Genomic DNA, 12,420 nt, shown 5'->3' with positions numbered 1-12,420 from the left:
AAAAACATTCAAATTTGCAAAATTTTGTTAAAATACAACTTGACCTTTCATCATTTACTATCTCTGGGTGATTATAGGTGTCTCATTTTTGTTATGCATATTTCTTAAAAAATTTATTAATTACGTTAAATAAAAGTATACTAATAAAAAAGACATTTAGCATAAAAGTATACTAATAAAAATTATTAATATTAATATAAGAAAATAAATAATTGGAAACAAATAAATATTACAAATAAGACATTTAGCATATAATGGAATGAGCAACTATGTTGTCAATAATTTGACAATGCTTTAACTTCTTTATATCTATTTTTCACATTTAGCTTTTTCATTTGCTTTAATAGGTTTTTTATTTATTTATCTCAGTCCATGTAAACCCGAGTCCTAGATGGGCTAGCTCGATGACACTTCGGGTATCCCGAATTAATCAAATATTTATTTGAATTTTATCACTATTAATTCTAAGTACAAAACTAATTAAAAAAAATTAGTATTTTTTCATATTTTTTTAGGTAACAATTAAATATTAGCAAATAGTAGTAATATTTACGGAAAAACAATTAATGTAAAACTATATAGCGAGTTAATTTTATTTGTTTTGAGATTTATTTTCATTTAATATTGTCTAACTATATAATGTGAAAAAAAATTAAATATTTGATATTAAAAATTGAATAGTAAATTTTAATATTTTTAATTTAGTTATGCAAATTTATTCACTTTTCGTCTATTTTGATTTTATAAGACCTATTTTAACAGACTATAAGCACAACTTTTTGTAAAAACTTTTTTAAATGGGGAATAAAAAATTTTATAGTTTAAGTTTGAAATATCATGATTTTGTAAATAGGAATTCGAAAATTGATATAGGATTTAAGAATTAAAAATCAAATTTTACTCATTTTATTTTTATCTTTTTTCGCTTAAACTTTTTGACCCATTTTTTACTTCGCACAAATACAAATTTCTGGTATAAAATTTGTTTGCCAAAAATCTAGGTTAGAAATTAATATACTGAAAATTTTAAATTTGAATTTTTTGGTATTTAAAAAAAAAGAAAAAATTTAACATACCATAAATTTTTAAAAATGAATTTTTTTATATGAAAAAAATAATTGAAAAAACAATTTGCCTATTGGAAAATTAGAAACTAAAATTTGGGTTTTGTAGAACAAATTGAGAAAAAAAAAGTTTATACCAGAAATTACGAAAATTTGTATTAGAAATTTTAGAAAAAGAAATTTTCAGTATTTAAAAAAAAGTGACAGAAAATTTCAAAATTTTCAGTATATAACAAATTGAGAAAAAAATTTACATACCAAAAAATGCCGATATGTAAAAAAATGAGAAAAAAATATCAGATATTTGAATAAAATTGAGAAAAAAAAATTTGTATACCAAAAATTACAAAAAGAAAATCTGATATATAAAAAAACATAGATATAGAATACGAAAAATAGAATGATTATTCTTAAAAGTTTGTATTTTCTAATAATGTATTTTTGGAACTTCATAAATTTAATGATAAAGTATGGGAATAGAAGTTAAATGTAGGAGTATGAAATTATAAATTTTTTTATTATCTTCTTCTATTACGTGTCTTTGTACCGTACGTCTTTTTTTATTGAAATTATAAATTTTAAAAAGACATTTTTTTAAAAAAAATTCAATATTATTTATTTATTAAGTTTTCTACTATGCACTCCTCACTTAAACCTGTTACTCTCAATCTATACGAAAATACAATTTTGCCCTACTAATTTGGTAAATTTTCAGAATTTTTAAAATTTTCGTAATAGAAATTTTTTGAAACTTTCTATATTTGAAAACTTATGAAGCTTTTTCAAAATTTTAAAATGTAATCCTTATTTTCAAAATTTGAAACTTCCGAAAAGTTTCAAAAGTTTTAAAATTTTCTATTTCGGAAGCTTCCGAATAGTTTGAAAGTTTCAAAAACTCTAGCAATTTTCATTTTAAAATTTTTGAAACTTTAAAATATTTTAAAATTTTGTCAAATTAAAAAAACAAAATTGTATTTTCATATGGATTAGGGATGACAGATCTAAATGGTAGAGTGTGTGGAAGAAAACCCTTATTTGTTGAAAGTTGGCTTTTGTATCCCCTCAATTAGTCCTGTACTCCCTTATTTAAAAATTTTATTTTTAAATGTCCAAACTACCATTGATAAAACTGTAAAAATTTAAAAGAATTTTTTTTACCGGAAATTTCAGAATGAATTAATTTTCCGGTAGTTATAAATGAATACCGAATATTATTTATAAATAAATTATATTAATAATAATAATAAAAGTAATAATAATAATAAAGTAAAGTAAATTATATTATTAAAATAAATCCTAAAATTTTGCCACAAACAAAACGTGTCCCTAATATTTTGCCACAAACATTCATCCTAAAATCAAATGGTTGACTAAATGTGCCACAAAAAAAACGTGTCCCTAATATTTTGCCTATAAAATAACAACATATTTTCTTAACAACTCACTCCTATTTTTATTGCGAATATTTTATAAAATAACAACTTATTTTATTAACAACTCTCTCCTATTTTTATTCCGATCTAATAAAAAAATTAATAAAATATTGTTAATATAATTAAAAAATAATAATAAAAATATTTAAAAAATATATAAAGTTTTAATAATATAAATTACTTTACTTTATTATTATTATTACTTTTATTATTATTATTAATATAATTTATTTTATTAATTAATTTATAAATAATATTCGGTATTCATTTATAACTACCGGAAATTTCAAAAATGAAATTTCCGGTATTCATTTATAACTACCGGAAATTTCATTCATTCTGAAATTTCCGGTATTCATTTATAACTACCGGAAATTTCATTCATAATCAAATTTCCGATAAAAAAAATTCTTTTAAATTTTTACAGTTTTATCAAGGGTAGTTTGGACATTTAAAAATAAAATTTTTAAATGAAGGGTACAGGATAATTGAGGGGGTACAAAAGCCAACTTTCTTATTTGTTTTGTAACAAGTGGGCTAGCCCAATAAGAATCGACAAACCCATCAGTGGAGAACTAATTATTAACATTACAAATGTCGTCCATAAATGTATGAGAAGTACAATTGAAAATGGATACTTTTTGCACCATCTTTTTTTATCTAAATACACCACCTACCTTAGTTTTGAAAGAAAAAAAAAAAAACTCCGGTATACAATCTCTTTTTTGAAACACAACCTCAATAAATTGAATTAGAGTACGAAATGAAGTTGACAATTAATTTTGAACATTGACCATATATGGATATATTAGCTATTCATACGCACATGGATCCACCTGACACACGCTTACAATCACAATTAATTGATTGCTCCCTAAATGCTCTATTACATCTATTACATTCAGAATGTGATACTTCAATACAAAGCCTTAAACCTAACATGTGTCTTAGGGGCCAATTTCCACATCCCTGAGAACCTTGGTAATTTGGGAATGCAATAGGGATCTCCATCAATCTCATTTATTATGAAATTTACTTGAAACCTATAGAACACAACACCATAATTAAAAAGTTATAGCACACCTTTAATAACATTTTTTTAAATAAAACGATGCTAGTTTAAGAAGTAAAAAGTCTAGAGCCTTTAGACAACCTTTTTCACAAAAGTGTTGTCGTAAGCTCAAGCCTTAGACAATTTTATACCCTTATCCCACTTCTAAAAGCTAGTTTAAAGGATGAAGGTGGCCAAACACGTACTTCATTTGTTAAATATATGCAAAAATTAATGGGAGAAAGTTGATGTTTTTATCCAAATTTAAGATTGTTTTAGCTTATATTATCAAACAAAAAGGAGTATGTACACCTAACAATCTTAAAGCCTGATAATATAAGACTTTGATACAAACCTTCATGTCTAGCAATTTTGAGTTATCAAGGAAGTATTAAATTATCACATTGAATTAAGAACAACTATACAAGTTGTTTAGAACTATCTTGACCCAAAATCTTAAAACAACACGTGACTCTTATACAACTTCAATATTCACTCACCCTCACCCACATTGACATCTTTAGCTATAAGCTCAACCTATTAAGTGGATTTGAATCTCACTCTCAATAGCTAGCTCTAAGGATGAAAATGTCCAAATATAGATAGATATAACAATTCGAGAACTTTGGCAATTTGAGAGTCTAATACAACTTCAATAGAGATCACCATTAACCTCATTTACCATTAAATTTACTTATAGCCTATCAAATGCATGATTCTTGACTTTTTTTAGAAGATTAAATATATTTACACATTATCCAAGCACAAAATGTGCAAAGAGAGATAAACATAACGAAATTTATAATCCATCATAGAATCAATGTGTAACACGAAAAAACCAAACAAATAGGTACGAAAGAGAACCTTCAATTCATTCAAGAAACACCCAACTACCAACCATTTACAAATTGAAATTACATCGATAAGGAGGATAAAAAAATTATAAGCAATGTAAGGGATTAGTCTACCATAAAGACTTCACTTTAAACTTCCACAAAGAGTTAATCTTTTTCTTGTCCATAATACTCATCACATTGTACTCCTTGTGATTAAAAAACTTATTATTGTGTTCTTTCCAAATTAACTATACACAACACAAACCAACCAGATGACTTGAACCCCAGTCAGAGAGCATGTGTAGTTGAAGGTCAACCATAATTAACTCCATTGTCATACCATTTTTTTTGTCTAGATGAAATAGTAAAGAAATTCGCGCACAACTGCAATGTCATAAGTTCGAACCCAAAACATGATATCTAGCCTAACAATGTTAGTATTTGCCAAATGACCTAAGTCTTACGAATCCATTGCAATAATCTTAAACTTCAATCTTCCTAATTTGTCATATTTATGTACGATAAAATGTTACGGTCGGATATAAATATATTTATACGGTTCATTTTCTCTTGTTTGAAAGTGTATAAAAATTAAAAGGGTACTCTTTATCTTCACAAACCTTAGTTTATAAACATTTTTATTTTCCCTATATGGAGATAGAATTAGGAGAATAGCAATTGTGTGGGGAGGTAGGAAAAGAAACAGATACATATATTCAATTAAAGTTCAAAGTTCAAGCAACATCATAAATTATTTGTTTTTCAAATATATAAATAAATGACCATTATCTATATTTGTATCCAATTACAAATTAAGGATGCTATAGGAATCTTCAGTTTCCCATGCTGGTCACAATTAACAGCCAAAACATAAATCTAAAAATTAAAGCATATAGACAATAATGTAAATCTTATACTTTATTGATTAAGTTATCAAAGCATCCATCCTTGCATGAAGTTAGTTTCACAAGCCATGCTCTTCGAAATATTTGATGCCTCAGCTTGAACGTACTGTTGGTATCTGTCCAATAATTAAAAGAGCTTAACATTATAATTTTTTTACCATTAAGATTAAATTATTTCTATTTTGAAATACCACTTGCATATTTCTATATAAATATATAAAAATTTGTTCAATTTCAAATTACTATTTTTATTTCAGTCATGTTTATGTCTTTTGAGAAAGATGTATCCAAATAGGTGTACGTCAAATATTTTTCTTAAATTTTATACAACAAAATATGATCATATATTGTCAAAAAGTTCATAGCAATACTCTTTGCCACTTATAAAATAAAATTTGATGTATATTTAAGAGTATATACATTTTGAGAGAGAAAAATAAAGATAATAACGTGGTGATATATATGTTGATAGCGTGATTGAAAGAGATAGATTTTTTGGTTGCTTGTGAGCCTAAAGCTAGAAATTTAGTAGCCTCTCATCCTTTGGTTGAACTAAACAAATTAACTACCAACTTAACTTAAGTGCCTCTCTAATCTTGTAAATTTATAAATGAACACCTAACTTTTGTACATTTACTTGAGTGTCATCTAATTAATCATATGCAAAAGTGTGTTATTTCACTTGGGTAAATGATTGATTTAAATCACAATAAAAAAATATGATTAATTCAATTACATGATTAACCATAATTTTTAATGTGATTTGAAATGAACCATCTACTTAACTGAATTAATCACATGTTTACACTCAATTTATGAGATATCGCAAGTGTACGGAAAAGTGAGAGGGTATCAAATATTTTCTTTATGAACATTAAAGATAAAATACTCATGTAATTAATTTAAAATTAGTAAAAAAAATATGCAAAAATGAAGTAAATTTCATGTACCCTATTTGCAAAAATGGTTCTGCTTGCATATCCATAGGGTTGGTTTGAGGTTGCTGAAATGTAAAGTTGGTATTTCCAGCAGCTGAAGTAGAGCTCCATTCCATAGCTTTAAGATTAAATCCTTCTCCTTCAAGCTGAAAATGGAGTATTGAAGTAGGAATTAATAAAGAAATTAGTGTAAATAAATTAATCAATTGAAATTAAAAAAAAAAAAAAAAGTATCTTCCTTCCAGCACTAGAATGGTACACAATCCTATAATTAACCTTGAGTCTTAGTTGCTTGTTCATATCTCCTAGATGGCGTTCCTGAAAAATGGTTGAAAATATCAAAATTAAAATAAAAAAAATATATATTTTGATCTCAAAGATATACAAGTACTTTGATGTGAATGAACACTAAACCCAAATGAAGTATTGAACTAGATTGGTCCATTAAATGTATAGGCCTAAAGCAAAATTTGATTTCAAAAATTAATAAGACCGAAAGTAGAGGTCTTTTTAAGTCTAATTATTTTTTACAATAATAAAATACAAAATTAATTAAATATAAAATACATTTACACAATTTATTGTTTTTTTACTATATTAATTAGTAAAAAAAGCAGTTGGTAAAATTAATACTAGGAGACTTAAAAAGATACTAATAAAATTAATAGTATTAATTTAATTAAAAAAAGTTTGATACTAAAAATAATTTAGGCCTATGGTAGTTGATTTGTTAACAATCCCATTGGGCTGCCTTTCATGGACAATGATTGAAATGTTAAGAAATTAAAATTATTTTTGAAGTGTTTCTTCTTGAACATTCAACTATATTGTAGTACATGTGAAAGATGATTTCTTGGGTTGGTTTTTAGCAAAGAACAATAGGAATCTAAATTGGACTTATGTCAATTGCTGTATGAATCTATTGGGATGTTTGGAATCAATTTCATTTAAACATTAATCTTTAATGTATTGAGATGGAGTACCTCTTGCATTCCATGTTAATAAATTTTTCCTCATAAAAAATAAAATAATTTGACCTAGTTAATAAAAATAAAAATCATAGGATAAAACATTTTTCATAATTGATCTTACCCTTTTGCGAAGCTCTTCCATTTGTTCAAAAAATAAAATAATTTGACCTAGTTAATAAAAATAAAAATCATAGGATAAAACATTTTTCATAATTGATCTTACCCTTTTGCGAAGCTCTTCCATTTGTTCAATCATAATTTGTGTCTGAAATAATTGAAATAAAATTTGAGGTATGATCATTTCATATCAATGTTTCACAACTAATTTAATCAAGTTTGGTAAAATAAATAAATAAATAAAACTATTTTAATCAAGTTAATAAACTTCGCAAGATCCTATTTTTAATAATTCTATTGTAGCCATGTTTTACAACTAAGGAAAAATTATAGAGAATAATGATTTGAACTTGTGCTTCACAATCGTAATTGTAACTGTATTATTATTGTAGATTTTGAAGTCTCTACAACATATCACATGTGTAAATTTAAGACACATTAGTCTGTATTCTTTAGTAACATAAAAGTTTACGACATAACGATGACCATAACCATAATTTAAAATTATGAAAATATATATATATATATATATATATATATATATATATATAATATATTAAGATATATCTAGATGAATGTACACCTTTCTTTGTCTAGCTTGTGCTAAAGCACCTTCAAGTTGTTTCTCAAGACTCTGAAGCTCCTTTATGTTCAAAGGTCCAAGATCTTCCCCAAGCAAATGCCTGAAATGATATTTCATTACATTGGAAAGTAAATTTTATGAGTCTTTGTTAATGAATTGACGGGAATTTGATGAAATTTTTATAACACCACCATTTTATTGAAACTCCAAAATATAGTTTGTGTTAAAATTGTGGTGGTATTACGTTATTTCACCAAATTCACCGCTAATCGAAACATCTATACAGAATTTATCCATAAATTAAAATTCTATATTTATATACATGTAAAAGAGGCATAATAAAAGTGAGTACCTCTGAGTCCTTTGAAGAGATTCATACTTTGCCTTCAACTTAGACACCTCTTGGTACCAACTCTGATTAATTGCAAAAATAGAAAAATATAGATAAAACTAAATGATTACTAATTCATTGATAAAATCAGATTATGATATATCTAATAGGTAAAGCATATAATCTAAAATAACTTTACTATTTTTGCATTCATTTTAAGAAAAATATTACTTTATATTTCAATTGAAAGAATTGTAGTATTTTTTAGGGGATTGAAGGAAGTCCTAATAAACTCTTTCTTTTAAATTTATATACTATATTTGACCACTCTTTTTCAATTACATAAAAAATATCCAACCAAATCAATATGTGTAGATATAAAAAGTTAACATGATTTTGTTGAGGCTAGATCACATAAGACAAAAATTTAACTTTTACAATATAATATATTCCTTAGAAAATTTTCAATTAGTGCTATTGAGATTTAAAAGGTAGGAAGAAGGCCCCTACTAGAAAAATTTGAAATAGCCACAAAAATTAGACAAGAAAAATAAAATAGATCTCTAAAACATGTCTAACACTTAGAGACAAAACTTGCTTATTTTTATTGAGCATTGATATAAAGACATACCTGTGTTTCACAATCGATTTGGTGGTCATCTGGTTGAGGATTAAAAGAGCACCTTTGATATCGTTCGATAGTTTTGGTAGTGCTGAGGATGAAACTCACTCAATATTAGACAAATTAAGCAAATTTTTAGTGTGATATATATATCTATATATATATATATATATATATATATATATATATATATATATATATGGAAATCTTGACCAATAAATTAAGGATATGTAGACAAAACAACACACACAAGTACTTTACTTTGAGACTTTTAATATTTGCTATAACCTTTATCTATATTTGATAATCTTACTATAATCTTGTATTAATTATGTGTGCGATATTTCATGTTTTTAACAAAAACAATTGTATTTTAAAATAATATTTGGCTAAATTTATACTTGGATTTTTTTTAAATGTATTGTTAGTCAATGAATTTAAAATTATATTTATCAATTATTTTATTTATTAAAATAATATTTATGTAATTCAATTCAATTCTTTTGGTTATGTCAAACATTACTTAAACATTCTTACAAAATTACTTTTAAGTAACATTCTTAGTAAAAAAAATTGACAACAACTAGTAACAAAAAATGATTCTTTAATAGTAGCAATTTCTTGTACTCACTTAGATAATTTACCCAAATTTGAACCACTCTAGTCTAGATAGTAAATCAAGATTTCTTAGGGATTTCCCTACCACATACTCAACCATATAAGTCAGCACATTCACACCTTAATGTTGTGTTAATGTGTTGGTTTTGTTTTTTTTTTTTTTATGTTAAATGTTTTCTTCAAATTGTCACCAAAAAATCATTTTTATAAAAAAAATTATGTTAAATGTAAAAAAAACACTTTTTAAATTTTTTTTTTTAATATCTTTTAGGGCTAGCAAGAAAGGGGTAGAAAACTATTTCACATTTGAAATCAAATTTGACCAATTATTGGTAAGAAACTTATCAAAATCATCATGCTGAGAAACTTAACTACACATAAAATGGTGTCGTATTTATTTATTTATGTTTTACAAGAAAATGGTGTAGTAGATAGAAGAAAGGAAACTAAAAATGATTTTTTTTTAAAAAATAATAATAATTAAGAAGATTATTAAGAAAAATCACAAAAACCTAGCTACAAAGTGGTTGATGAGTACTCATTCCTCTTTCATTTTATACATGAAAAATTACACACATTGCTGCTGGCTAATTAAGAAGATTCTATGGAGAGAGAGAGAGAGAGAGAGAGAGAGATGAAAAAGATACAATGATAGAACTGAAAGATCAAACGGTTCAAAGGGATGTGGACAAAGTTTAAAGCTTTCTTGACCTTCAATTATTTACAAAATGATTTTGGAAAGCCCTAGATCTTACACAACGGTTACAAGAGAGTGAACAAAAAAACACATATAATTAAATATATTATTTTACTATATGATACAAAAAAATACTGCATAGTAAAGTACTACACTCAATACTCATATCATATGATTGTTTTCTTCCTTTTCTGTTTTATTTGTTTCTTCTTTCTGACTACTCTCTTCTCACAAACACAAAAAATAGAATTGTATTGTACTGTGTCATTTCAAAGCTGAGATTATTTCAATCTATCAGGTGTCAAAGGACTATGAAACGTGTCGATCTATCATTGGAACACAAAAATTCATAATTTACATATCCTCTTTAACTCATAAATTAAAATTTTCTCTCCTTTGAAAAAAATTAATTTTGATGAATTTTCTGGATAATTTTTCTTAAAATGTTATGACTTCTAAAATAAAAAATATGATCAAAATAATATATTTATAGTGATTTAACTGTTGTTAACAATTGATGATATATATTTTTTATTTACACTACATATCAATTAAATCTAAAAGAAAAAGCTTAAACATACAATAAATGAAAAATAATAAAATTTAATTAATATTTCATGGAGGGTTTTAAGATCCATCAAACTATTATCCAGAAAAGGAGAAACTCAGAGAGAGAGAGAGAAGAAGAAGAAGAAGCCATACTCATGAGGGTGTCAGGTGTATGTGTTAAGAGAAAGAACAATAAAAAAAAAAAAAAAACTTAAAAGTTTCAAAAGTACTTATGAAAAGTGTGTGTAGTTAAATCTTAAAAGCATCAAATTCAGTTGTGGCAAGTTAAAGGAAACAAAGAAGCAGAAACCAGTAACCATTTTGGTGAAAGAAGCTGATGCAAAGAAGAAAGCTTTTTTGTACATAGAAAGAGAAGAAGGTATATAACTATAACTATATTATATATCACAATATTTTAGCTCACATCATCACAAAACCCAAAATATAAACAAAGGAAACTGATTCTATTACCCATTGGGATTTGCACCTCACAAAAATGGACATAAAATATTGAATGAAACTTCAAAAACATAAATCTTAAAGACCACATAAAAAAAAAAATTGCAAATTCATTAAAGTTTGGATTTTTAGAAATGAGAAAGAAAAAGAGAGATACCCAACACTTCCAAATTAAAAGGGCATATAAAAAAATTGAAAATTAATTAAAGGTTGAATTTTTAGAAATGAGAGAAAAAAAAAAGATACCCAACATTTAAAAATAAAAGGGCAACTAAAAAAATGAATATTTCAATAAAAAATTGCAAAAATGATTTAAGGTTGGATATTTAGAAATGAGAGAGAGAAAGAGATACCCATTATTTCCAAATTAAAAGGGTAAGTAAAAAAACAAAAAAGATTAAATTTTTAGTAAGAAAATGAAAAAAAGATTGGATTTTTAGAGAGAAAGAGAGAAATACCCAACACTTCCAAATTCATAGAGTTTTCCACGGCTAGAGAAAATGATAAGTGCAACTTCAGCATCACAGAGAACAGAGAGTTCATAAGCTTTCTTGAGCAAACCATTCCTTCTTTTAGAGAAAGTAACCTGCCGGTTTATTTTGTTCTCTATTCTCTTCAACTCAACTCTCCCTCTTCCCATCTCTTTTTCTGTGTGTGTCTCGAAATAATAACCCTAACTTTATTTATATTAGGAATTTTGTTTTTCTGATTTCAGTTTCTCTTGAATAGAAGAGGACTGTGATTTAGTGCAATTTAGAAAGTAAGAGAGAGAATAAATTGTTGTTGTGAGATAGTGGAAGTTTGTGTGCTATATACAAATAGACAATGAACATAAATAATAAAGGGACATACACTTCATCTTCTTTTACAAAAAAATGGAAACCATAATTATTCTTTTTTTATTTATTTATTTATTATTATTATTATTATTATTATTATTCTCTTTTTTCCAATTTAATTTTATTAAATGTGCTTTCTTATAGTTATTCTCTTGTTGCATACTTTAATTGATGCAGTTTAGGGCAAAGGAAATTAAGTTTATGAATACTCACGCGCGCGTGTAGCTTCACGCGCCCATGTGATGGCTCTTTACACTTCAACATCAGATAGCAGTATTTGTGGAAATGCAGTAACCACCTGCTGCTAAGTCTGGTTACTCCAAAACTGGTTAACAATTTTGATCATCAAACTTTGCAGATTGACCATCACCAAAAAATCACTCAGATATTGCCATTCGATCGCGATC

At 25.7% G+C, this 12,420-nt stretch overlaps 1 protein-coding gene across 2 annotated transcripts; it reads right to left on the bottom strand.

The window, feature by feature from the left end:
- Positions 1 to 5,078: 5,078 nt before the first annotated feature.
- LOC101490010 (agamous-like MADS-box protein MADS3) lies at positions 5,079 to 12,001 on the bottom strand. Of its 2 annotated transcripts, XM_004510838.4 has the most exons (8): positions 11,633 to 12,001; positions 8,861 to 8,942; positions 8,251 to 8,312; positions 7,899 to 7,998; positions 7,422 to 7,463; positions 6,504 to 6,545; positions 6,240 to 6,373; positions 5,079 to 5,405 (listed from the first exon to the last, which is right to left on the bottom strand). In XM_004510838.4, the coding sequence occupies exons 1-8, from the start codon at positions 11,812 to 11,814 to the stop codon at positions 5,318 to 5,320; spliced, it is 732 nt and encodes a 243-aa protein (XP_004510895.1). In that variant the 5' UTR covers positions 11,815 to 12,001; the 3' UTR covers positions 5,079 to 5,317. The 2 variants fall into 2 exon arrangements, with proteins under 2 accessions (XP_004510895.1, XP_027192390.1); XM_027336589.2 differs by lacking the exon at positions 7,422 to 7,463.
- Positions 12,002 to 12,420: the final 419 nt, after the last annotated feature.

This window comes from Cicer arietinum, chromosome 7 (assembly GCF_000331145.2).
Source record: "Cicer arietinum cultivar CDC Frontier isolate Library 1 chromosome 7, Cicar.CDCFrontier_v2.0, whole genome shotgun sequence".
Taxonomy (NCBI): domain Eukaryota; kingdom Viridiplantae; phylum Streptophyta; class Magnoliopsida; order Fabales; family Fabaceae; genus Cicer; species Cicer arietinum.
Note: the sequence above shows the minus strand (reverse complement) of the source record. Positions and strands in the feature narration are given on the sequence as shown.